The sequence below is a fragment of the Morus notabilis genome, unplaced genomic scaffold (genome assembly GCF_000414095.1).
Source record: "Morus notabilis unplaced genomic scaffold, ASM41409v2 Scaffold1378, whole genome shotgun sequence".
NCBI lineage: Eukaryota > Viridiplantae > Streptophyta > Magnoliopsida > Rosales > Moraceae > Morus > Morus notabilis.
In genome coordinates, this window is record NW_010358173.1 from 140611 (window position 1) to 168482 (window position 27872).

Here is a 27872-nt window from a genome sequence, read left to right on the forward strand (position 1 = left end):
AGACCGAGCACCTAGACCGAACAGGCCGAATAGGGGAAAACATCTCAAACAAGCTGAGCACCTGGTCCAAACATGCTGAACATGCCTAATAGGAAAGAACATCTTGAACATGTCGAGCACCTGGTCCAAACAGGCTGAACAGGGAAGAACATCTCGAGTAGGCCGAGCAACTGGTCCAAATAGGCAGACCAGGGTGAGCACCTGGTCTGAAAAGTTTGAGCATTTGATCTAGAAAAAGTTGAGCACCCGGTCTGAAGAGGCAGAAAAGGTCGAATAAGGAAGAACATCCCGAATAGGGTGAACACCTGGTCTAAGTAGGTTGAACAAAGAAGAACATCATGAACAGGTTGAGCACCAGGTCTGAACAAGTCGAATAGACCAAACAATACGAATAGGGAAGAACATCTCGAACAGACTAAGCACCTGGTCTGAACAGGTCGACCATGCCGAGTAAGCAGACTAGACTAAACAAGCAGACCATGGCGAGCACCTGATCCGAACAGGTCGAGCACTAGATCCAAGCACTAACTGCCACCAACTGGCGGAACAGGACAAGTTCTTAATCAGCTAACTTATTGCCACGTGGCATTCTCTCTTCCATCCCAATAGAGGCTTCCCTACCAATATAGACACGACATGTGTCATCTGACGGGTACAACTTTATACTTAGATCACCGCAAGTTTTAGGTCGGATCCAGACACTACCTGGATCTAGAAATACTCTATAAATACCAGGCTCATTAGCTCACAAAGGTACGGTCATTTTTTCCTACCTAACACTGCCCACCCATTTGTTACTCCCGACTAAAACATTAAATTAAGCGTCAGAGTGCAATGGCAGACACCACACCGGTGTCCCCCTCATTCCAAGGCCATCTATTCTTTTGTGGCAGGTCAGAATAGTACTAGGGATCCGTCCCGAACAATGTCAAGCAGAACAGTGCTAGGGATCTGTCCAGAACAGTACTAGAACTCGAGTAGAACCGTGCTAGGGATCTATTTCGAACAATACTGGGACCCGAGCAGAATAATGCTAAGTATCAGACCAGAAGATGTGGAGAACATAGTTCGATTATCGTGCGCTTCCGCACATGGTGTTGTGCTGGATTTCAGCATTAACATGAGGGTAAGATTTTAAGAATGCAGTGATTTTTTTCCTGATCAAATGTAAGAGGACTGAGTAATCAATGTCTCTGAAAACACGCTCGCCTGGAAAATGGTCCAAGAGGCAACAAATGTTTCCGATGCTAAGTATCTCAGTATTGTTGAATTCAATTTTACTATATTAAAATTTGAGAGTTGGTGAATGACTTGATCAGAAAATCAAACTGTGTGCAAGAACTGTTTGAAGGATGTAGGAGAAATATATAACAATGGATTTTAGTTATTTCTTATGGGACATATGACCACCATTTCCAAAGTGCATGAGGTGGTATTTGATATTTGTTTTGGAAAGAAGCAGTCATAGTAACTTCTAATGTAGGGATGTTGGTAATTTGGTATGGGATACGCTGTTCAGGTTGTTGAATTAGTGACTCTTTAGCTAAGTCCTACATTACTTGTGGACTAAGATTTTCATCTTCTATTGACGTACTTATTGATTTTTTAGTCAGGTCCCAGATAGATTTGTGAACTACGTCTTTTATTTTCTGTACGCTTATAAATAAGTGCTCAATTTATTGTTTTAAATCTTCACAAGATTAGAACAAGTGTTCATTAGAATATGTTGTTAGGAGGAAAGATTTTGACAATGCAATTTTGAATCTCTTTTCTTAGTGAATGCAATAGGACGAAAGAAATTGATGTTTGAAAATAGGCTACATAAAGAAGAACATCTCGAACAGGCCTAGCCCTTAGTTTGAACATCATGAATAGGCCGAACAGACCGAATATGGAAAAACATCACAAACAGGTAGACCAGGGCGGGCACCTGGTCCGAACAGGGAAGAACATCCCGAACAGGGAAGAACATCCTGAACAGGCAGAGCACCTGGTCCGAATGGGCCGAATAATCTAAACAGGGAAGAACATTCCAAACAGGCCGAGTACCTGGTCTGAACAAGCCGAACATGCCGATCATGCTGAAGAAACCTACCTGCCCAAGTACGCCGAACAGGCAGACCAGGCTGAACAGACTGAACAGACAGACCAAGGTGAGCACCGGGTCTTAATAAGCTGAGCACTTGATCCGAGTTGACTGAGCACGTGGTCCAAGCACTAACCAACACCGACTGACGAAACAAGACAAGTTCCCAATCAGCTAACTAACTGCCACATGGCTTTTTCTCCGCAATCCCAATAGGGGCTCCCCCACTAATAGAGGTGTGACACGTGTCATCTGACTGATACAACTTTACACCTGGGTACCCTCTGGATTTTAGGTCAGATTTAGACACTACCCGAATTCGAAAATACTTTATAAATACCAAGCTCATTAGCTCACAAAGGTACGAACATTTTTCTCACCTAACTCTACCCACTCATTTGTTGCTCCTGATCAGACATTGACTTGAGCGTTGGAGTGTTATTGGCAGACACCACACCGGTGTCCTCCTCACTCCAAGGCCATCTCCATTTTCGTGGCCGGTCAGAACAATGCTAGGGATCCGTCCCGAACAATGCCAAGCAGAACGGTGCTAGGGATCCGTCCAGAACAGTATTAGAACCCAAGAAGAATCGTGCTAGGGATCTATTTCGAACAATACTAGGACCCAAGTAGAATAATGTTAAGGATCCGACCAGAAGAGGTGGAGAACAGAGTTCGATTGCCGTGCGCTTCCGCACGCAGTGTTGTGTCAGATTTCGACATCAACAGAAGGGTAAGATTTTGAGAATGCAATAATTTTTTTTTCTGATTAAATGTAAGAGGGCTGAGTAATCAATGTTTCCAAAAACACATTCGCCTAGAAAATGGTTCAAGAGGCAGCTAATGCTTTCGATGCTAAGTATCTCAAGATTGTTGAATTCAAATTTACTATATTAAAATTTGAGAGTTAGTGAATGACTTGATCGAGAAAATCAAATTGTGTGCAAGAACTGTTTGAAGGATGTAGGTGAAACATACAACAATGGATTTATTTTTTCTTGTTAAACAAATGACCACCATTTTCAAAGTGCATGAGATGGTATTTGATATTTTTTTTTAGAAAGAAGCAGTCATAGTAACTTCTAATGTGGAGCTGTTGGTAATTTGGTATGGGATACGTAGTTCAGGTTGTTGAATTAGTGACTCTTTAGCTAACTCCCACAATACTTGTGAACTAAGTTTTTCATCTTCTATGGACGTACTTATTGATTTTTTAGTTGAGTCCCACATCAATTTGTGAACTAAGTCTTTTATTTTTTGTACGCTTATAAATAAACGCTCAATTTACTATTTTAAATAATCACAAAATTAGAATAAGTGCTCATTAGAATATGTTGTTAGGAGGAAAGATTTTGACAATGCAATTTTGAATTTCTTTTCTTAGTGAATCCAAGAGGACGGAAGAAATTGATGTCTCAAAATTAACTATAATGATGCCGGGCAATGTTGTTCTTTTTGGTCGGCCTGAATTTCTTAGTTAGCAGTTATTTATATTAGTAAATGTCTTCAGTAGTATTTATTTATGTTAATAAATTTCTTATTCAATAAATAAGCTGTTTTTTCAGAAAAGTAAATAGATTAATTTTATGAAATTATAAAAGTCCCTAAATTTTTAGAATTTCTAAATCTAAAGCCTACTCCTTTAACTTCACGAATCATCTTACCCTAACTAATTCTGCCACCGCCATCAAGTATAAAGTGGTTGTCGTGCCATCAAGATCGAGGGTTGCTCTTCTCCTTTGCAATCTGGTGCTTGCCTACGTCATCTCTCATGGCAAACTTTGCTTCTCACGAATGGAGATCCACGAAAGCATGAGATCTCTAGTGCTCGTGAAGGAGAATGGACGATTACCGTCGTTAGAGTATGTTGCTGGAATCAGTACGACAGATAAATCACAACAAGATTGTCATAAAGCTGCGAGGAGATTCAACCGACAGAGTGAGCATTATGGACACGAGGAGAGGAAGAGCAAGGTGAGAGAGAGAATGAGAAAAAGTGAGATGTCAACAGAGGAAAAAGAGAGAAAGGAGAAGAGAGAACAAGTATAAAGAGACTTTGGGACGTTTTGTTCTAAGGATTCATTACAATTTTTTACATAGGGTCAGTTTTGGAATTTTTAGTAGGGGTACATTTGGATTTACACTTAAATGACTTATTTACTAACTATTTTTAAACTTGGCCTATTTATTTATATTCCTTAATAAAGTTGGTCAATTTCGCTCATTTTCCCTAATTCTCGAGATTGGACTTTTACACAGGAAGTCAATATTCCTTACACAGGAAGTCAATAAAAGCCGTATCGATTCCACTTAAAAAAAAAAAAAAAAACCTTTCAATTCTCAAGAGTGGACTTTTACTCTGAAAGTCAATATCCCTTACACAGGAAGTCCATATAAAACATATTCATGGGGTGGAAATTAAAGCATCAAAAGGAATTGTTTTATTTTCAAATTTTTTTTTTCGTTCCTTTTTTTTTTTTTGTGTAGAATAGAGAACCAAGTTTATATAAGCTCATATTCATTCGTCTTAAATCCTGCAGATACTAAAGCTTGAACCCATTAAAAACAGAAGTTTTCCTTTCATATCTCAACTCCAACGCTATATAGTGCAAATTCCATGACAAACCCTATGCGTTTTATGCCCCCACTCAAAAGAAATCTACTCCAGCGGTTTCAATTTGATTATTGCCAAAGTCAAATCCCAAAACAATCAAACTATCCAAGTAAAATCTCATTGAAAATACAATTAACCTCCAAACAAATAGCATCCAAGAGAGCCAACTGATCAGAAGGCCTTAATTATTGGAGGGAGCGAAAGATACTTTGCGATTTCCCTAAAGAGATTTGAGAAAACTGTAAGCACAATAACCCTGATAAGTGTCCACCAGAATTAAACTAAACTTATTTGTGCAGTTCATATGTGCAAATATCAAATGGAACAGAGTTGGTATGCTTAAAAGAAAAGAAACAAATTTGTGTAGCTTTTAGTTTAGGTTCATAACAAATGCTCCTTTTTTAACCCCTAAAATTCTCATATGTTTTCATTCATTAAATACTATTGTCACTTCCCATTTTATATCTGCTGTTCTTGATTCTTGATCTGCCATAAACTGCATTGATCTTTCGCGCAAAACAATTACAGTGTAAAGATGCAAAATTTACAAGTTTTTACAATATGGACATAATAGACATATAGACGTAAATTCGTCTATTATTCCAATAATACATGAAAACAAATCCAGCCTAAGAGCTACAGTAAGAAATTGGACATATAAAATAGGGACTAAAAACATAAACATGATCAGAGTCTGTAGAATAGAGCAAAAAAATATTACATAACAGCCTAAAAGAAAAACAGATACAAACATTTGGCGGAAACTTACGCATTTTTAATGGCGAAGGCTTCCTCCATTTGTTTGCCCTTCACCCATTCAGTAACTCAAACAAGAGAAAAATCCCACGAATGATCAGAAACATATAATAATAATGCAGCTTATAATATCAAAAGAAATACCATAATTAATGACTGTTTAGTTCATTGATTCGAGTTTTTAATTTGAGAAAAAATGTGATTTCATGTGAGAACTTTTTACTGTAGTAAATAAGTTAGATGTGACTGTTTCTGAGTGTTTTTTTACTATAGTAAAACTCGAATCAGTGAAATGAACGGGGCCTAAGACGACATTGGCTGAGTGGAATGGAATAAAGGAGCTGCAGCCTTAATATTCCATAACGGACTTCTCTCTGCCACCACAACATCATCTTTACATGGACCTCAACCCTTTCAAATACGCTGTGCAGGAATCGGATTTCTCGAAGGTTAACAAGGCGGAGAACGAAAAGCGCGAAACAAAACAGTTACTTATGTAGACACGAAAAAGCTACAAAGGCAGAGACAGAAGACATAAAAGCTAATTTTCATAGTAACTAGTGAAATCAGCAAGGCAATTCTCATCTTACTCTATGTTTGCGGCCTACAAAGACTGCTCTATGCTATCTCTCATCTTGGAATAAACAACACAAGATAACTAAGAGAGCCAACTTTTCTATAAGATTTACTACATTAGTTGGTCCAAAACTAAACAACGATATCCTGTACCATAAATATTAAATTAATGTTCAACGGAGAATACATGCATCTGAAAATCCAACCATTTATATTCTTCAGCAAGTCCCTAAAAGAAACCTTAAATTACCATGAAATATATTCAGTATTCAAACTTACTAAATTTTTTTTTTATTTAAAAGAGCACAGGTTTGATCATCAGTCTTATTATTATTTTTTTTCACACGTCAAATTCAATAAAAAATAAATAAAAATAAGTAAATAACTGGATTGTTGAACAAACTCCTAAAAATTGTTAAGTCCCTAAATTACCATTCAGTTCCTATCAATTATATGACATATATTATACCTCAACCAGAATCAACACCAAAAAGAAAATGAAAAGTTTTGCCCTAACCCTAAATCTTCAACATGCATGCATGCAAAAAACAGTAACTACTGACCTAAAGAGGACGCAGCAATGGCCGATATCCACAGCCAAAGGCCTCCAAGCAGGCGTCGATGATCTTGCCGGTGGACTCTTCGACCTTGATCTGGAGCTTCATGACGTCGCTGCAGGCTGGTGCACCGATGAGGCCAGTGCCTACACCAGGTTCTTCTTTTTCGAAGGAGCCCGCGTTGGGACGATTTTCAAAGTAGTGGATCACCCTCTCATGGTACTGACGTGGAAGAAACTGTAGGCTGTAGCGCTGGTGATCGCGCCTCCGGCGACACCAGCCCCTGGAGGATTCTCTTCGAACTCAGCCTCAACATTTTTCTTCCTTCCTCGAGTTTCGTTTCTGTTAGCTAGCATGCAAATTTAGGATCTTTATACTAGGGTAAATTTTCAATTTGGTCCCCAAAACAACCCGTCTGTTTATAAAGAAAATATCCAAAACACCAATTTTTTAAAATCCCATAATTATCTTTCCCAATCTATATTAAATATTATTTTAGAAATGATTAAACTAAAACGTTGCATAAAAAATTTTAAAAATGCTCAAGTGAAGATTTCAATAAAAAAAAATACTTCAATTCTTTTGAGTTTTTCATTTTTTTAAGTTTGATTTTATTTAATATTTTGATTTATTAATGTTTTAAATTGTATTTAATAAAGATTGAGGGTAATTTTAGTATTTTAAAAATTTTAATTGCTTTAGTGGGTATTTTAGGTCTACTTTTATAAATATAAAAGTTTTTTGGACATTTTATAATAAAAGAGGCGAAACTGATATTTTTATAAAACATTTGAGATAATTTGAGTATTTTTTTCATCATCATCATTAATTTTTGCTAATCGCACTACTTTTTCCTTGGAAGTGCACTACTTTTTCCTTGGAAGTTCCCAACCCAACCCGACTAATCGCACTACTTTTTCCTTGGAACTGGAAGTTCCCAACCCAACCCTTTCGAGTTTCGACCCTCTTTTACTTCACTACACATTTTTGTATTTGTGTGATACATGAATCTCTGCGCAGGAATATATATATATATATATATATATATATATAGTCACGTGAGAGAGTACCTAGAAGAGATCTGATGGATCCAAAAGATTATGCCCTTCATTGTGGGGTGGAGATGACCACGACAAAACTCGGAAAAGGTCGAGGTTTTTGGGACAAAAGTTATTGAAGAAGAACCAAATAGAGATTAAAACTCTCTTGGATTGATGCACTTTTGTTCGTCAATGTGTTGGATTTTGGCTGTTGGACATGTCTACCTCTTATTATTCTATTATTTTATTTTTGATATTTTGGCTTCAACGCAAGGTTCATATATGTCCACATATACACTCATTATATATATATATATATATATATATATACATATATAATCATTATTGGAAAATTCTGTGTTCGGGTATGAAAAAATAACTGTGGCTATGATGTATTAGATTAGAAAAATAAGATAATCTAGTAGAATGTAACGAACGTTTTAACTGTCAAAAACTATAATCTATTGGTAAAAGTTTTTTTTTTTTTTTTTTTTTTTTTTTTTTTTTTTTTCACATCCTACTAAAGAATTCGTCTTTTTTTTTTCTCTTTCCTTTTTTTGAAAATCTGAAACTTGATTTTGGACATGATGGAAATTAATCAACTAACAAGCCAAGAAATCAAAGAAAAAATGGTTGAATGGAAAGTGATCAGATTTTAACACTGATATTCACCAAGATCAGAAGTATATAGAAGAAATACATATCATCTATACACGTATATAAATCCTTAAAAGAAAGAGAAAAAGAAATAAATAAGATTTTCATAAATTTGTGTGGTTTAAGAAGCGTGTTGAAGAAATATTTGAATTTGTAAGGGGCATGTGTATATGCATGCGTTTTGAAAATATTTTGCTATTTGTTTGTTTATATACTTTATACTTCGTCGTATATATCATTCATGATGGTGACGTCTCTCAGTTTATTATATTGGTCTACACTAAAATAACAATTGAAGCAATTTCACAACTAGTAAATTGGCATTCAATTTGCTTTTTTTATTATTATTTATAATTCAGTTAAATTTTTAAATAAAATTTTTGCATTAAAAACCGGTTCGTAACATTATTGGTGAAAATATCATAAAAATTTATAAAAGCTACCGAAATTTGCTTTACATTACGTGATGATCCTAACTAAGTAGTCGTCTCTTAAATTCACTAACATGTAATCGCTTAAAATACTTAAATTAATTAAACTGGATTTGCAAATATTTTTTTATTTATATATCATATGATAAAGGAAAATAAACTTAATTTTAATATTAAATTAACATATTATATTAATGTTTAAATTATATAAGAAGTCTCAGTCTTCTTAAAACCATACTACATACATACAATTAAAAAGTCTCAGTCTCAGTCTTATTAATAATTTTTAAATCATAACAAAACATATTGCGGAATTAAAATGTGAGCGGTATTTATTTCCCATTCTCCGGAGCGTGATCATCAGCAGCACCATATAATACTGGTCTAAACTCAGCTCTAATATCCTCCTAGCCATGATGTTGGTGCTCGGCTCCTAATCTGAGCCACCAGGCGAGGGTGTGTCCTCGTAGTTTCGAGATGGCCAAACGAACTCTCAGCCACTCTGGAACGTGTCAAATGTCGAAGGCTATCTCCAAACCGCTGATCCACTCCATCAGTAGATATGCCTAACGTCGTCCGGAGAAAATATGGAGTCCCATGTCTGAAAATGAGATAGCAGCTCTACGATCCTCCTTAATCTGTTTAGGATCTACCGGTGCAGCCATACTTTATTATAACATAATAATACTAACATTAACTCACAACTTAATTACTTATATAAATTCTACTTAGACTACGACGACAGACATGCGACGGTGTAGAGTAGGATGGCTATATACTGACTCTGATACCAACTTTGATGATTCTAACTAAAGAGTCATCTCTTAAATTCACTAATATGTAATCGCTTAAAATTCTTGAATTAATTAAACTAAATTTGCAAATATTTTTTATTTATATATCATATAATAAAGGAAAATAAACTTAAGTTTAATATTAAATTAACATATATTAATTTTTAAATTATATAAGAAGTCTCAGTCTTCTTAAAACCATACTCCATAAATACAATTAAAAAGTCTTATCATAACAAAACATATTGCAGAATTAAAATGCGAGTGGTATCCATTTCTCATTCTCCACACTGCTCGCCTGCCGTTGCGCACAGCCCATCATTCACCTTTCATTGGTTGTTTTTCTACAGTATAAATACATCCTAGGGGTGAGTTTATACTCAATAAGTAGGAACTAAGCCTCGCTAATTAAAACATAGTACTTAAAGTATATCAGTAATGCATGTACCAATTATGCTCTTTTATGAACCTGTTTTATTATTCCTTTGGGCCTGAGTGTACGTACCGAGATGTGCGCATGATCAACGGGTCGAGAGGGTTTGCAAGGTCCCCAACTACACTGTGACCCTAATTTACCTCCTCAGGTACTGAATGATTGCCTTCTCAGGCCTTAAATCCGCCATGTAGGTCGAGAGGTTGGTACGACACTCTTAAATATTCTTATTAGTCATATAGATTTTAATAGTGAGCATGTGATATGTCATGGCATAGCATACAATAACTTTAAGCATAAACATGTACATAAAACATGTACAACATTCTATTTTTAAACTTATTTATATTGTAAGAGATTCTCACTTACCTGCTATCAGCAAACGTTGAGACTATATTACTCGTCGAGGTTAACCTCTACTATTGTGTTCAGTAAAAAAAACCTACTGAGGGTGTGAGTTTGACTTATTATAAGCTAGTCTATTTAGGAATTTATTCCTGTACTGAGAAAATGTTTCCATTTTAAATAAGAATCATTTGACTTCTTACATATTATAAAGATTATTTTAATAAATCATTATCGTATAATTTTTCTTAATTGCCTTTGCTAATCGGTCTTAGGTTGATAACTTAATCTTTTAATTAGTTATCTAAACCATGGTCTATGTCTAAGTTACCAATTCATATTATTTCTTAAATTGGGCCCAAAATTGTATTATGGCTCATTAGTCTACAACATGTCTACAAAGTTCCTTTACACTAGGGTGTCGGACTTAGGCTCGAAATATTGCGGGCCTAGTATGGGTGTTAGGCCCGTACTTAGTGTTTTTATAGAAATTCTCAATCCAATCATATTTTACAAATCATTAGTAAATCATATTTTACAGCTAGTACTATTGTCGGTTACTAGAAATTGGTGCCAAGAAGCACTTAGTGATTATTTTTAAAAGATAACCATAAGTTTGTAAACCTTATAAATTTTCCTATTTGGCCCCATTTATTAAATTTTGTCTTAAACTTTCAATTCCTGTAAAACTCGGATTCAAATGTTTCAGAAAACGTTCTTCGCTAGAAATCTGAACCGTTTCAAATCTTACCAGTTAAATTTTTTGTTTTTCCTTAATCTATAATTAACTACGTCTTAAAGTTAGATTCTTAAAATCTGAGTTTACAAAGTTTCTTCGTCTCGTCGCGATCTAAAAGTTTTGTGTTTCACGGAAAATGAGGTTCAGCCTCAGAACGGTTCAAAATCTTAAAAATAGTGGATGCATAAATATTGTTTTGTGTTGTTTTGGAAAACGGCATGAAAACGTGTCCTAGAGTCGGAATTGTGAATTTTGAAAGTCATAAAGATTTGCCCGTAACGTCAAAACCTTTAAGACATTTAGGCCAGAAATCCCAAAATTGCCCTCTATAAGGTCCAAAAGCAGTGAAACGGAAACTAACTCAAATTGACAGTTTTTGTCAGTTTTTATGAAATTTTGGGTAGTTTTAGAAAAATATCTAAAACACATTTTAGAGGTAGAATTGAGATTTTTCAATCACGAAGAAAAGTTCAGCGCGTTGACATCTACAACTTTGGTGAAATAGTTTTTTTCTCAATTTGGTCTCTAACAGCTCCGAATTTTAAATCAAAGTGGACTAAAATTTTTAAACCAAAACAGAAACTTGTCAACATAATTTTTTTTTTTTTTTTGCATATTTAACCTCTTAAAATTAAGTTGCAAAGCTTAGATTTTGTTCTAAACACACAAAACAACAACCTTAGACCATATTTTACAAATTTAAAAACATAGATTTAATATTAAAACTCCTTGTATGTGAAGATCTAACCTTTTAACACACATATAAACAATAGAAACACAAACTTTGTAACCAAACCAAACTTTGTTCTTAAAGTTGAAATGATCAAGATAAGTTTTAAAGAATCTTACCACAAACCTCAGGAGAGGAATGCTTTTGACCACCAAAAGTGAGAATTCCTAGAGTAATTTAAACTTTTAAGGAAAAGTTGGAACTTTGAACAAAGAAAATCAAAGAAGAAAAGTTTTGATCTTTACCCTTAAAAGTGCTAGAAATTCCTACACAAATTCCTTCTCCTTCTCTAGATTGTGGTTTGAAGTCTTCCTTGTGTGAGAGAAAAAAAAGGAAATGGTAAAAGTGAGCTTAATTCTAAGTGGTGGTATATATAGACAAATGACTAAGCTAACTTGTTACTAATTAAGGCCTTCTTAATCGAGCTTTATGGACTAGAGTTTCATTAAAAAAATACTTAGTATGGCTGGTCATACTTAGTGAGAAGAGAGAGAAAATTTTCACTTAATGATTACTTAAAACCCTTGTCATATCAATGTTCAATCCTTATCTCCATTGTATCTCATAAAGATTCCTTAAACTGATTAAAATTGTACTAATAGTAGTTTCTAGATCAGTTAATAGGAAAAATAATTTCTAACGAAATTCAGTCCACTATTTAAATCACAATCCAACATTATATTCAAAAGAAATTAATATCAGTTTAGATTTAAAATCGCGTAGATTATCTGGGCTATTTCTAGACTTTAAAATTTGTCTTAAAATAACTTAAAATCTTAGTTTAACAAACGTGTCTTAAACTCTCAGTAAAACATAATAATCGACAATGTCGATTTCCGAGCCCAACTTTATGGTTTTACCGAAAACAAGACTCGCGTAACACCGATTTTACTAATTGGCAATTAAGAATTTCTTTAAATGTTAGAGTGCTTCTCAAAGCATTGCTAACATTGTACAGTGCTCATAAATTCTTATGAACATAATTACGAGTCATAGTCGAAATGAAAATTTCTCTCGTCTTAAATCGCGGTGAGGATTATCAACCGATTCATAACATAAAATTTTTTTGACATAAAACTTTTATATAGAATTTTGGAATAATATTATTAATTCCATAAATTCTTCATTATAAAACATGTCATTATTCAGGAAATTCATGATTTAATTATGTAAATTATACTAATTAATATCAGTATTTCTCGGTCATTACATATTATAATACTTTTTTGTGATATTTTAGAATATGATAAAAGTTTTTTTTTTATTTTAAAGAAGGCATAAATAAATAAGTTTCAGATGAGAAATTTTAACATATTAAAAAGAAATCTCAAATACTAAAGGAACTTTATAGACCAACATGAGCCTTTTAAGGAAAGAGAATGTCTTATCTTCAAAGTGTACAAGCTAGGTAATAAAAAGCTATTATTCATCTAATAAGATATTGATAAAACAAAAACAACTAAAACTGCATTAACAATCGTTTTTTTAAAAAATTTGTTTTTGTTGATTTTAGTTATGTTTTTCCATCAAGCTCTAAATTTGTGTAGGTTTTATGATGTTTTTTTATCTTCTATATGCTTTCAGCCAGATGACCCGCTTTGGCGAGTTTAATTTAGAAGAATATCGGCTTTTAGAGATCAGTCTTTGTTGAAAGTTTACTACTATCCTTTTGAGATAGCCAACTGTAGCCGGAGAATTAAAAGAGCTCATAGAAGTGCTTCAAATTGTGTCCATCATCGGACCTCAGATCTCTATATTAGGACGCTAATGGATCTACTGATTTTAGTTTATTGTATCAGATTTTTTGTGTTGAGTTCTTTGTAAGTTTTATGCTTGTTGATTGATGAAATGCTATTTTGCATTTTTTATTTTTCCTGACTTTAAATATGTACTAAAAATTTTCATATTATTTTTTATAATCAAATGATATTTCAGTACATAATAATTCCCGACCTCAGCGAAATTTTTGTCTATGACGCTGCTTCATATAATAGACCAAAGCAACAGACAACTTGGCTACTTCACTAACTATGGTGGGAAATGCATTAATCCTCAAGTCAAATGCCACTAACTATGGTAGGAAATGCACTAGCAGTCTAGCACTATTCATACGCTAAAAATGCGCTTCTAAGTTCTTACTTCCTCCTAGCATTGTCTTCTACTTTTTTCTTTTTGGTTTATTCAGCAAATTGTCCTTAAAATTTACCCTTAATCTCATTTTAGTTTGTGATTTTTCAAATGTTTCACAATTGATTCATGAGGTTTTAATTTTAATTCAATTTCAATTTATGTGTAAATTAGGAACCAAAATTATAAATAGCTAAACTTTGGGGACTATATGTGAAAATTAATTAATTAATTATATTATTTTAGTCCTTAATCTTTATATGTTTCTAATTGTGGTTCTTAATTACTATATATTCTGTCAAATATTTAACACTAAGCTAACAGAATGACCAAAATTAAAACAGAATAAAACCTCAAAGATCTATTGTGAGACGTTTTAAAAGTCATGGACTAAAGTAGAATTGAGGATAAACCTCGAGAATTATTTGTGTGATTAATCCCTGTTTTTACATTTTGCCTTTGTCTAGTAAATAGTTGAAATGAGAGAAGAAAAATGAATACCAACATTTTTTTTTTTATTTTGTGGAAGGTAATACTCACTTGTTTTGCCCCTAAAAGTCCTTAAATCCATAATCCATATCCATATCCATAAGTAATAACTAAGAGAGAATCCCTTTTTGAGCAGCTTTCGTTTTGCCTAGTAAATAGTTGAAATGAGAGAAGAAAAATGAATACCACATTTTTTGTTGAATTTTTGGAAGGTAATACTCACTTGTTTTGCCTCTAAAAGCTTTACATCCATATTATAAATATACGGCCCGTTCATTTCGCTGATTCAAGTTTAGAATTCGAGTTTTGTTACAGTAAAAAGCTCTCACAAACAATCACATTTAACTTTTTTACTACAGTAAAAAGCTCTCACATAAAATCACATCTCAACTCGAATTAAAAACTCGAATCAGCGAACTAAACGGGCCCCAAGAGACCCACACACTTCACTATTTATTGTACAGTACACTGTACACTTTTTTCCCGTTTTGCCCTTGCCCTCTCTTCTGCTTCTTTTGTGTGGGGGCGTTTGTGTGTTTTTCGTCCCATGTGTTGTGACTACGTTTTTGCCTCTGCCTCCTTAGTTTTCTCGTCGCTTTGCTTCTGATGAAGCCATGCACCTCATTTCTTTCTTCGATGGTTTTCCTTGCACTGCCTCTTTCATTTTTTTCTTCGCTAAACTTTTGGCCTCCATTTTTGGCTTCTTTGTTCCTCTCAATTCTTACTTGATCTTAGTCTTTTGACTGTTCTCGGTGCAAGCTTCTTTTGCTTGCTCTTGCTCATTTTCTGTTGTTTTGATTAGGGATTTCGCTTGGGATTTTTGTGCGATTTTGGCGCACTGAGTATTTTGTGTTATATGCTATTTCTCTTCGTTTTTCCTCTCTTCTTCTTCTTTAATTTTTGTGGCCTTTTTTGTTTCTGTTGATTATTTTCTCTTACTCTTCTATTATTTTCATCTGGGATTTTGTACGGCCTTCTTCTCTTTTATTGTCGGGCTCAATATTTTGGGTTATATGCAGATTTTTTAAATAAAAAAGATGCATTCTTCAGTATTTTTATGCTTCCTTAAAATTTGTTGTTGTTTTTTATGTTAGAATTTTTTTCCCTTTTACTGATGACAATCAGATTTTGCACCATTATTTTCTTTCTTCTGACAGCTACTTCATATGTAAATCTCACATTTTTCTCCTTTTTACACATTTCGCTATTTGCTGATTTTGTTCCTGGGTTCTGCCTAAATCGGTTTCCTTTGCATTTAATCACCTACTGATTTGTAGTGATGATCTGTATTACCTACGGTGTTGATTTGTACTTCTATGTTGATGATATGTGTCGTTTTTGTTCCAAAAGCATTAAATGAGTTGGATATTTTTACTCCTTTTATGAACTGGAATTTCTAGAAAATATTTTGGAAAAAAAAATTGTTTTTTTTCCTTTTTTAATTTTTTTTGTCTCCTATCTGGATTGCTTATTGGTTCGGAAAATTTTCTTTTTCCAGTTCTTTCTCACCGACTTTGAACTATTACAGGTGATATTGTCATTGGTTATTTTGCTCTCTATATATATATCGAATCTCGTTGCTGTGTATTAATTGGTTGTGTGAATTGTGTCATCCGTTTTCTTTTACACCTAACATTTTTCCTTTGCCACTCCATCTTTGATTATTTACTGTTGTGTTTGACCTTCCCCTGTACACTGCTTCATCGTTTTACCTCTGTCTCTTTCACTTCTGTTTGGCTAGCTGACATTCCTTATTTAAGGCCGTCCTCACAATATTTCGAGTACTATTAATGACTCTTGTCCATACGTTTTTAATATCTGCTGTTGAGGCTGAGTGTATCAGTTTGTTATATTACTACTGCTTTGTGTCGTTTCTTATAGTAGTGACAACAATTCATTCCTTTTCATTGTCAACAAATTTTACTTGCCCATGTTTGGCCTTTCTATGGTTTTTATTTGTTTTGTAGCAGTATATGTATTTCTTTGTTTTTACTTAACATATTTTATCCTTATAATAGTGACAACAATTCATGTTTTGTGTCGTTTTTACAAAACAACAACATCAACTACAGCCTCAATTCACCCGCAGACACCAGACCAAAAAAATCTGCTGCAAGGTAAAACCTATTTACCAATTTACATTATTTACTAATACAAAAGACAACATTCATCATTTTAAATACATATCTTAACAATCTCTTATCATTTCAGTTCCCAACCAAAAGAAGCAAACACTCCAAAAAAAGCCTAAGAATCAGGTAATATGACTACTTTGAAATCAAAATATTTCAAATTTTCTCAATCGTAAATACTAATTTTTCTCAAAAGTTCTGCTTTGCAGCTAAAAGAAAAAAACCAGAAAAAAAAAAAGCAAGGACAGGACATCAACCACATTGCAAGCAACTTTATACAACAATATTATGCAAACATATATATATATATATATATACATATAAACTAACTATGTACTATAAAAATTGTTACCTCTCAGTGAAATACAAAATTATTGCCCGCGCAGGTAATAACTAAGAGAGAATCCGTTTTCTTAGGAGGTTTCTTTGCTCCCATTTCGTTGTTCTTTGAGCCTTGAGGGTACATTATGAGCATTAGAATAAAAAAAAAGTAATAAACAAAAAAGTAAATAGAACATTTTTATTCCCACAACTCTCTCAAATGTAAGGTTTTAATGCACAATACGGTTTTTTAAAGAAAATTATAGCTGCGGTCACCTAGTAGAAAAAGAGTTTAATGTAGAAAAAAGTAGTCAGATTTAACGAGTAAATATAGGCAATTAATTGCTTGTCAAAAAAAAATATAGGCAATTAATTTAGTTAGTAACGAATATGATATTTAGTAACGTAATTATGATCAATATAAAATTCATTAAAAATTGTTGTTTCTAGCACCAAAAATTCGGTCATTTATTATTGATCCCAAAAAAATGAGTTATTGTTATGGATGTGTGTTTTTTTTTATTTTTGGTTGAGAGTCTCTTTTGATGTAAATGTTATGATGAGAGTCTTGAGACAGAACAGAGAGAATAATGTTTTGATATTCTGAAAAATAATCTAAACAGGAATTACTACACAGTAGAAAGAGGAAATGAGTTTTAACCAAAAAAAACACCCAAATGGCAAGTCCCGACCACCAAACTCAAGAAAACATTATAAAAAAAAAAAAAATAAATAAAATAAATAAATAAAAACCCAGATTTAGAGGATGAGATTTTGTGTGACAAGTGTCATATGCATGGCCTTAGACTAATACTTCAAAAACCAACCCTTTTTACTCCTTCACTCTTCCACTTTCTTCTTCCTCTTCAACTTTCTCTCTTTCTATATCCATCTCCCTCCAAAGCAGTCCTTTTCCTTCTCAACCACATCTTCTCAGGCAAAACCCTTCTTCCTTTGTCCCTTTACACACCATTTCTCTCTCTCTCTCTCTCTCTCTTCATCTTCAAAACTAGAGAGAGAAAGATGTCTAGCTCTGCTGTCATGGCGGTGGCAGAGGTGTCATCACCTTCTAACGCCAAGACCCGCCTTCTTCAGTCGTCTCAGCTCTCATTCTCGTCGACCCATCTTTACTCTCTTCGCCGCTCGGCTTTTCGCCCCATTCCCACCACTCAAAAAGCCAGAATTTCTTGCTCTGTTGCTCCGAAGTAGTAAACTCTCTTTTGATCATTCTTTACATGCTAAAACCAAAACCCGCTAATTTTTTTTTTTTTTTTTCGTTTTATTGAGATTTTGATGCTTTTTTGTTTTTTTTTGTTTTTGTAAATTCTCAGTCAAGTTCAAACTCCGATCCCGGTTCAAGTTGAAGGTCCCAAGACTAAGTCTGAGTGCTATGGCGTGTTCTGCCTTACTTATGATCTCAAAGCTGTAAGTTAGTCTTCTTTACTTTGTGTACATAAAAGCAAAAAACAAATATATATACATATATATATATGTGTGTGTGTGTGTATATAATATCAGTAACCCTTTTGTGTTTTCTATGACTATTATTCTTTTAACTTTTTTTTTTATAAATGATATTGTTTATTATGGCTGTGATATTTTATTCTGTCGTGAGAGTGTATTAATTAATGTTGTCTCGTTTGTGTTTGACAATATGATTAGCTTAATAGATTGCTTATTTTGCAAACTAGCAGAATTGGTTTCTGTTATTCATTTGAATTGCTTTTGTTTTTCTATGTTAATAACTCGTGAACGGGGTAAGAATAACCCCCTTAACCAATACTGGTGCATTTCAAACGTTCGAAACTAATCAGTTTAAGATTTGGCTATCAGTTTGATTTGTGCCCAATGGACCATTTTCACATGGCATTGATTTTAAATACTTCAACTGCTGATCTATGAGATGAGATGGAAAAGATTATTTTCTGATTTATTGGACCATTTTCTTGATTCATTGTTTCTGTTGCAGGGCTGAGCTCCTTCTGATAATTCTCTTTTTAATTTCATATCGATGCATTGTCCGTTCTAGTAATAAAGTTTCTTCAATTTTCTTAGGAGGAAGAGACGAAATCCTGGAAAAAGATGATTAACATTGCAGTCTCCGGTGCAGCAGGAATGATCTCTAATCATCTGCTCTTTAAAGTAAGTGTTCCTAGATCAAACTGACAAATATTTGCTGATGTTGGAACCTCCTAGTTTAGTTTTTCCTTCTGAACAATGTATAATTCTCAGTGTTTTCGGAAGAACTTTCTTGAGAGCCATATTTTGTGGCTTTGACTGAAAGCTCTTCTACAAGGTCAAAACTCTCCTGAAAGGTCATCCAAGCACTCCCTATACATTGGTGTCGATTTGCTTGATTTTCTATTGGGCTATAACGCTATTTTCTTATCACTAAAGCTTGGAACTTACAATCTTGTGAACATGAATATTCTCTTCTAGCAAGTTTCACCAAATTAAGGTCTTCCATCATACTTAGGAACTGCATAATGTCAGTTGATAGGAATTTTTCGAGCATGGATTTTAACTAGTTTTTACATATGGAATCTTGCTTGTTTGTCATGACAGCTTGCATCTGGTGAGGTTTTTGGTCCTGACCAACCTATCGCGTTGAAACTGCTGGGATCTGAGAGATCACTCCAAGCTCTTGAAGGTTTGTTTCTTCATAGTCATTAACTTCACAAGACTTTACTCTGACTTATGTTAGAGTAAACATCTATGGAAATTTATTTGAATTAATTACATTTAACAGTTTTAGAAAAGGGATCTTTTCTATTTGATTAAGAGAATGAAGAACAACCAACATGTCAAGTTCAAAATGGCAACATTTATAATGCACTGTAGATGTGATCGTGTGATGATTTTTTTTGTACAATTCAACTAACTAGAGGACAGAAGCTTAAAGCTGAATTAAATTAATCTCTGTACTTCCCTCCCTAAGTTTCTATTAATGATCAAAGTGTACCAATAAAACTAAGTTGTTCATCATAATACGTTTACTTGCTTCTCTGATTGATAAGAAACTCAATCCATACAGGAGTTGCTATGGAATTGGAGGATTCCTTGTATCCCTTGTTGAGGGAGGTAAGCATAAGCATTGATCCATATGAGGTTTTCCAAGATGCAGAATGGGCTATTCTAATAGGAGCAAAGCCTCGAGGACCTGGAATGGAACGGGCTGATTTATTAGACATAAATGGACAGATCTATGCCGAGCAGGTTTGCATTTTGATATCGCCATGTCTTCTCACTAGTATTGAAAAGATTCATACGCCATTCTTTATGCATTTCTTTGATTGTAACATCACAGGGAAAAGCTCTCAACTCCGTTGCATCACGTGATGTTAAAGTTATTGTGGTTGGCAACCCCTGCAATACCAAGTATGGGAATTTCTTATTTGGGACAGGAGGGGACTTTTTTTTTTTTTGTTTGGGTGTACTTAAACTATGGAGTTCTATGCAATTGATGATTGTGTTTTTGTTGTCATGCAGTGCACTAATTTGTTTGAAAAACGCTCCAAATATACCTGCAAAGAACTTCCATGCCTTGACACGGTTGGATGAAAACCGAGCAAAATGTCAGGTAGAAATTGGTTATGGGCATTACACTTTGATAATATCTAGTTTTGATTTCTATAACACAAAGTTAAAACAAACTTATCCAACGGGTATGATTTTTGCAGCTGGCCCTTAAAGCTGGTGTGTTCTATGATAAAGTGTCTAACGTGACAATCTGGGGAAACCACTCAACAACTCAGGTCATTAAAAGGATTCTATTGTAAGAAGAAAAAGTTATGCGCGGACACAATCCCCTTCAATTTTCACTTAAAAAGACCTCATCTTTTGACCAGGTTCCAGATTTCTTAAATGCTAGGATAGACGGCTTGCCTGTGAAAGAGGTCATCAAGGATCACAAGTGGTTAGAGGAAGAGTTCATGGAAAACGTTCAGAAGGTAAGAACTGCAGAGCATTTAGTTTTAAGAACCAAGTTATTTACATCTTCAACCACTTCAAAATATATTTGATACGCAGAGAGGTGGTGTGCTCATTAAAAAATGGGGAAGATCTTCAGCTGCATCAACTTCCGTGTCAATTGTTGATGCCATAAAATCTCTGATTACTCCAACCCCCGAGGGTGACTGGTTTTCTTCTGGAGTAAGTACAATTTTGTTTCTGTGCATTTGCAGTTAGTAGCCTATATTACAGTTGGTTTCCTGATATAACTGCAACACTCTCGAGCAACAATATGCGCAGAAAATCTTTTTGAAGCCCAACTACCGGAAACCTTTACAGCATAAAAAATAGGGTTTTAGCGCCTTGCCCCTAGAACTTTGACTCAATTAGCAAAATTGAACGTCTAATTGTGGCAAACTACCCCATGAATTTAACAATGTGTTGTTGTATATATCTCCTGAAGCGATTAATGGTACTCAAATTTAGGAAGAAATTTCCTTGTATCCCTGACATTACGTGCTCTGGGTGTCATCGAAAATTTCAATCTAGCTCACATAATGTGCACCAGGGCTTTTCCATCCAAATTTCAAGAGCCGTCCTTTATTTGGGGCATTGTACAATAGTTTCTTAAATTCACGAGGTAGTTTGCCAAAATTAAAAATTTAGAGGATGACTCTCGAATCGTGAAGTTCAGGAAGCAGAGTGCCAAATATCTACAGTTTCCTTTGCAGAGAAAATGAAGGGAAAAAATGGGGAAAGTAGTTGCATGTCTAAAATTATAAAAATTAAACAGGTTCATAGAGAAATTCATCAATGAGTGACATTGTGTTACCTATATGATTGATATCTTTTAATCAAATTGTAGGTTTACACCAATGGAAATCCATATGGTATAGCAGAGGATATAGTTTTTAGTATGCCATGCAGATCAAAGGTAAGCTTGTGTTTGTGATTTTAATTTCTCGTTGTGTGTGCTCTCAACATAATATTTCACGGCTCTATTAAGTTATTTCCATCCTCTAGGGAGATGGTCACTACGAACTTGTAAAGGACGTAATATTTGACGACTACCTCCGCAAGGGAATAGCCAAGGTAAAACTTGCTCAATTAGGCTTTTGAAGAAACATACAATGACAAGACTAAAAATAGTTCAAAGTCATTGGTCACCAAAACAAAAATCACCAATGCTCCCATATCAATAAGGATTATCGTAAACTCTACTTTTAGTCCCAAAAAAAAAAAAAAAAACAAAACAAAAACAAAGTAATATGCTTTTTTAGACTAGAAAATTGTTCTATTTGTTAAACAAAAGAAAGTGTAGTGTCCTTCAAAACATGGATTGCATCACATACTTGACATAAGTCATCTTATGTGACATTGTATTTTTTTTATTTTCCAGACTGAAGCTGAGTTGCTAGCTGAGAAGAGATGTGTGGCTCATCTTACTGGCGAGGTAGATATTAAACTATCGATTAGTTGGCGTAGTTTTGTCAATAAAATTAGTACCTAATATGTTTTTTCTTTTCCTCTTTTTTTTTTTCTTTTTTCTTTTTACCCGTTTTCTGCTCAGGGTATTGGTTACTGTGATCTACCAGAAGATACAATGCTTCCAGGAGAGATGTGATCATAAAACAAGTAACTTAACTCTATCTCAAGGATATTCATACGGAAGCTATGATAATGACCAAATGAGAGAAGAAAATGAATTTACATCTAAACCATCATTTATGTAAAGCTACATATATGCTTTATATGTAGAATAAACATGAAAAGGTTAGCGGTAGATAAAAATGTATCAAATTTTGAGATTATGATGCGTCTCTGTTCTGCAGCTTGTAATATTTATGCTTTGCTTGTTTTCAATTGCTTGTCAATTTATGGTGCAAATGTGGGCAATTGCTGAATAATTGTACTATCTACTGGTGTAAATGATCTTTAAACTCTGGTTTCTGTACAATGATTCTCATTATTGGTCGCTGAGTATTCTTTGATAGGATATGGAAAGATACCCAAGTGGCAGAGCACTGTTTTGAACTGTCATATCTTTTATTAGGTTTTGTCAGTTTTACGCATGTATGAACATACGGAAAAGAACTAACCGAAGAAAGAATGGCACACAGGATTATAGCCAACCTCATTAATGTTTGACTGGACCATTTTTGAAGCTTTGAAGTTAAAAACTTCAACAACAACAACAACAAAAAAAAAAAAAGACCTTTCCGCTGTTGAAGATCGGAGCCTTTTTTTTTTTTCTTTTCCGTTTGATTGATTTCCTTTCTCTGTCGAAGATGGTTTTTTGGTTTGAATAGCAAATAATAATAAAAAAAAAAGCAATCAATAAAATTCCATTTTTATTGGTCCAATCAAATTTATTATAATGACTTGGCAATGAGATGGCAAAGATAGTCGCCAACTGACAGCCTGGAGAAACCACGCTAAATGCCTATACCTTATTTTCTACTGCCAACAGCTGAGATTTTTTTTACACCTAAAAAAAATGAAAATTTCTCCAACAGCTTAAGGATTTTTTACACCTAAAAAAATGAGATGTAGGTTAGGCTTCCTCTCACAAGGAATGTCATTGTATTGTAGGGCTTCAAACAAACAGAATTTAGAACATCTTAATTCATCCTTCTTATAAGTCAAGAGAGAAATTATGTGATCCAGTCTCTACTTATAGTAAGCTTACAATGAGGTAATGTAAGGTACACTAAAAATAAATAAATAGAATAAACAAGGCATTCAGTATAAAACAGCAATGAAACAATAACACACCCTGCATCTATCATGTTTAAGGTTAAAGATCATCAGTTCAAATTAAATGCTTATTGAACCCGCAACTACACGCAATCCTAAAGAGGTCTACTGAGCGGAATCCACTATGAAGTATTCCCGAGGTACTCTGCCAGGGGTGCGCCATTGCCACCGCCTTCTAACTGTTCAAGCACTACCTGGTATATATGTAGTTCCCAACTTTGAAACTCACAGAAATAATCAGCACCCAAATGAACATAAAGAAGAACCACCCTTTTGACACCACGGATCCTGCCTTGCCAGAAAGTATGCCAGCCATTGGCACCACTGTAGCAGAATCAAAGGCAGCCTGTGGCAGGCTGTACGACAGCAAAAGGTTGACATCTCCACTCTTGCCAAAGGACCAGTCCATACCATTCCCATCTAGATTCAGATGTTGTATTCTGATCATCCCAGCAGTGACATGAACTGAACCGGAAGAAGTTCCTACAGAATTCAACCGAAGAGCTGCATCTTTTGTGGGGAACTCTGCTGCAAATGCAGGAGGTGCAGGGATGCTGCCCAACATCTGACTGGCTTGTTTCATGAATGGATATTTAAAATCTGCAATGCGATGAACAAGAAGAATAATAAAAGATCAGAAGGGAAAACAAGATCCTCAAGCATGGTGCAATAGTTCACCTCTTCATATGTCCTTGTAGAAGCGTAATTGTGCAAAAATTACTAGAAAATCAAGCAAGATAAGCTTTACCTGACTCGGACTTTGTGACCTCTGCCCTTTGACTTGAAGTGGAAGCCTCATTGTTATCGTGTGCTTCTGCCGGTTGTTGAGTTCCAGTGGGCGATGCCTCAGCTTCTCCAGTCACGAGCTGACATAGGAAAGGGTTAAATAAAAGAGACCTAAGAAAAAGTTCTAATCATAAGTGCCAGAAAAATCTCGTTTAGCAAAACCCATTTGACTTGTACCTTCTGCAAGGGAGGCTCTTCTTGAGTAAGAGAGTTCTCAATCCCCATAATCTGAGAAGAATCGAAAGCCAACAACTGAGAATCATCTTCCACATCAAAGAAGTTAAGGTACTCATCAAGCAGGCCAAAATCACCAGGATCCTCCTCTACAGGTTTTGAGAGATCATTGGTCTCTAGGTATAAGCCCTCTCCAAATGGAGGAGTGTTAGTAGCATTGAGAAATTGTTCACCAAATGCATAATTGACATCAGCCGGATCCACATTGTCACTTGGTTGAACACAATACTCATCTTTGACAGGTTTCGCATGCATCTCATGTTGCTCTGGTAACCTGAAAAATGGCTGTTCAACACCGATCTCTGAATTTTCCATGCCTATCATTGGCTTCAGATCACCTTCAGAGAAGTCCCCTGAATGCTCAACATAGTTGCTTGTCTCACCATGATAGTAGTTTAGTGGGAGGGGAGCAACTTCTGATGTATCAGGGTCCGCAAAATTCCCAGCATGCTCAACATTGTTACTTGTATCCCCATGATAGAAGGTGAAAGGAACAGCATCAACTTCCAATGGAATGCCAGTACCAAAATTCTGGGAGAACAAAGCATTTGTCTCAAATACTGAGAATCCATGTGATATGCAAATATTAAGAGAAAGAGAAACAAAACAAAAAACAAAAAGGGCACAATGAGGTGAACATACGTAAATCAAGAGTTCCACCACTACAACTACTAAAGAAGATATCTTGTAAAGTGGAGAGGTAAATAACCATCAATAGATCACGATAAATTATGAAGGTATGTTAATAGGAAAATACAAGGCAAAATATGCAGAGTGATCAGTAGAAAATTCAAATGCAAGTGAATGCATAGTTGGAATTTCTGACAGGAAGCAACCTGAATCTATCCAGAGTAATTGTTGAACTAACTTTAAGAGCATTACCGTATGTCTTATTTGTCTAAGATTTATGAGAAGCTCAAAAGCGGTACGCCTGATATTGAGAGTTAAGATAATGTGCTCGCATGTTAATTGAATTAGAAGTTGACACAAAGGTTAATATATTCCCTAAATTTGTGGCAAACAAATACTTGTATTGGGCCTATTATGAAAATGACAAATACGGAATAACCAATTATACTTCTATTCTTGAACCCGCTTTAGGAAAATTTTGTATTGCCGATATTAGAACATCTATATATTACCAAACATGTATGAGAAAACGTTCGATTACGGTTGACACTTTCCATTTAATTTAGCTTTATGTTCAATCAGTAACATTTCTCTTCATTTTCCTCACATCTTTCTCACTAAATACAAGAAAGTAGTAAGACTTCATGACTCTTCCCTCATTCATTTTCCTATAGTATAAGATCTATGTAGCATAAAAGAGTAGGATAAGTACATAATTAAGTAATTAACCATTAATCTCCAGTTCAACGTGTATCAGTGAAAACCACTATGTTATGAGAAAATCACGGAGCTACATTCAACAAGTACAATCAAATGCATAGCATGCTTAGAGGATTTAAATAAGCAGTACAAACTATGCAGTAGTACCACTTTAGAAGTCAATTCATCCCAGACACCCAAAAAAGAAATAAAAAAATAAAATAAACAAAAACCCTATGAATAATAGCAAGCTACAATTACCAGTAGCCAAGTGTTTACCATCTCGGCGGTGAACTATAGTTACAATGAACAATTCCTGTGAGCAGATGATGCGGAATAAGAGAGAGAGAAAAACCAAGTACCTAATAAATTTTACTTGATAAAGTAAGAGGTGAAATTTTCCAAATTGGCATGTGTCTTTTACATGGTATAGAGCTATTGGTTTACATCCACTCCAGATAAGATGCCTTAAATTTTAATTACCTTCCATTTTAATGGGTATTACAATTCTCAAGACAGCAGCAAAAACTTAAGCTGAAAGTAACTATTAATACGGTAAAATCAAAGCGTTCCCTATGGCCTATGTTTTCATTTTATACCGAATTTACCTAAGAAGTTACCTGATCAAGCTCATTCACGTCGACAAAGGCACTGTCATCAACCTCCACTTCACCGGTTGGCGTCTCTTCACCGGGCACCATAGCCACAATCTCGTCATCCTCCCATTCCTCCTCAATAAAAGGGGCTCCATACTGCTCACCGTTCTTGGGTCCAGTACCACTCTTCTGGAATATCCTACAAAGCACAAACGCATCCTTCTCCCAAAAAAAAAAAGACACACACACAACAACATAGACACCAAATTATCACAAAAAACAAAAAAAAAAAACACACAAAAAACAAAAAAAAACAAAAACAAAAACAAACAAACAAACAAACAAAATAGACACCAATCAAAACCAGTCCAACATCGACGAAACCAACAACGTAAACCCGATCCTAACCTGCGCAATTCCGGCCTTCTCAAGCTCCTCATCAGCAAGGCGGTACTCGTGCATGACCCAGTTGGTCCGGGCGCCTTTTGGGGCTCTTCCACTGTGGTAAACTAGGGTCTTCTTCATCCCGACAGTCCGCGAGCTTTGGCGGATCGGTCGGTCCTTTCCAGTGGTCTTCCAGTATCCTTCCACGGTGGCCCGATTGGTCCTCGAGCTATTTCCATACTTCTTATCCAACGCACTGAAGAAGTACCATTCTAAGTCCCTCGTCTTCAGCTTCGACTTATCTAAAACCCCCCATAATTCACCACAAAGATCATAATCAAACAAGAATTCGAATTACAAAAATTCAAAAAAAAAAAACACAGAGAGAGATTATGGATTTACCAGGAAGATCCCAAGGCTCGGACTTGTAGACGTCGACGACGGAAATAGGGTCGATCCGGAGAGGTCTTCCGCAGACCTTGCGCTTGAGATAGTACCGAACGAGCTCCTCATCGGTCGGGTGGAACCGGAATCCAGGAGCGAGCGAGGTCGAAGAATCGCGTCCCATCAAAATTCGGAAACCAGAGAATCGATTACGGATTAGGAATCAAATCGAGGGTTAGAATAACTGAATTATGGATTCGAATCAGAGCAATTCGATCATGAGGGAGAGAGGGAGAGAGGGAGAGAGAGAGAGAGAGAGAGAGAGAGAGAGAGGGAGGTGAGAGAATCTAGGGTTAGGGTTTATGTTTGCTTTCGAAAGGAAAGAGCGGAGACATCGTGCGAGAGAAGAGTCTTCTTTGATTGGAGCCAGAAACCGCGAGCCTTGGGGTTTATATATATTTATACATGATAACAAAAAATAAATACAATTATTATACGTAGACGTTTGGACGAAGTAATTTCAGGGGCTTTTTCGCCGACTTGTAGGTGACACAGTAAAATCTCACCCTCCTTACGTGGCCACTCAAGAACTGGCAGTTCAGTGATGATTTCCGAGCTGTCTGG

The 27872-nt window shown here is 35.1% G+C and overlaps 2 protein-coding genes and 1 pseudogene across 4 annotated transcripts; 1 reads left to right on the forward strand and 2 right to left on the reverse strand.

Annotated features, from left to right (window-relative positions):
- Positions 1-4871: 4871 nt before the first annotated feature.
- On the reverse strand, positions 4872-6905 carry LOC112090414 (annotated as a pseudogene).
- A 10757-nt stretch (positions 6906-17662) lies between these two features.
- LOC21391387 (malate dehydrogenase [NADP], chloroplastic) lies at positions 17663-22812 on the forward strand. Of its 3 annotated transcripts, XM_010092136.2 has the most exons (14): positions 17665-18032; positions 18159-18252; positions 18883-18969; positions 19393-19477; positions 19862-20043; positions 20135-20205; positions 20317-20407; positions 20508-20582; positions 20676-20777; positions 20857-20979; positions 21644-21712; positions 21802-21870; positions 22178-22231; positions 22349-22812. In XM_010092136.2, exons 1-14 carry the CDS (start codon positions 17851-17853, stop codon positions 22400-22402), a joined length of 1338 nt encoding a protein of 445 aa, XP_010090438.1. In that variant the 5' UTR covers positions 17665-17850; the 3' UTR covers positions 22403-22812. The 3 variants fall into 3 exon arrangements, with proteins under 3 accessions (XP_024017424.1, XP_024017423.1, XP_010090438.1); XM_024161655.1 differs by lacking the exon at positions 21802-21870 and having other exon boundaries at positions 17664-18032; XM_024161656.1 differs by lacking the exons at positions 21644-21712; positions 21802-21870 and having other exon boundaries at positions 17663-18032.
- A 576-nt stretch (positions 22813-23388) lies between these two features.
- On the reverse strand, positions 23389-27594 carry LOC21391388 (NAC domain-containing protein 53). The gene is made up of 6 exons (XM_024161661.1): positions 27267-27594; positions 26889-27166; positions 26505-26699; positions 24499-25086; positions 24284-24401; positions 23389-24135 (listed from the first exon to the last, which is right to left on the reverse strand). Exons 1-6 carry the CDS (start codon positions 27430-27432, stop codon positions 23726-23728), a joined length of 1755 nt encoding a protein of 584 aa, XP_024017429.1. The 5' UTR covers positions 27433-27594; the 3' UTR covers positions 23389-23725.
- Positions 27595-27872: the final 278 nt, after the last annotated feature.

Excerpts from the sequence above, each read along its gene's own strand:
- LOC21391388 (XM_024161661.1), bottom strand. The coding sequence starts at position 27,432 with ATGGGACGCGATTCTTCGACCTCGCTCGCTCCTGGATTCCGGTTCCAC. Across the intron at positions 26,700-26,888 it reads AGAAGGCCGGAATTGCGCAG|GATGCGTTTGTGCTTTGTAG; the intron begins GTTAGGATCGGG and ends TTTTGGGAGAAG. Across the intron at positions 24,136-24,283 it reads GGTCACAAAGTCCGAGTCAG|ATTTTAAATATCCATTCATG; the intron begins GTAAAGCTTATC and ends ATCGCATTGCAG.
- LOC21391387 (XM_010092136.2), top strand. The coding sequence starts at position 17,851 with ATGTCTAGCTCTGCTGTCATGGCGGTGGCAGAGGTGTCATCACCTTCT. Across the intron at positions 18,970-19,392 it reads CTAATCATCTGCTCTTTAAA|CTTGCATCTGGTGAGGTTTT; the intron begins GTAAGTGTTCCT and ends TTGTCATGACAG. Across the intron at positions 20,778-20,856 it reads TCATGGAAAACGTTCAGAAG|AGAGGTGGTGTGCTCATTAA; the intron begins GTAAGAACTGCA and ends TTTGATACGCAG.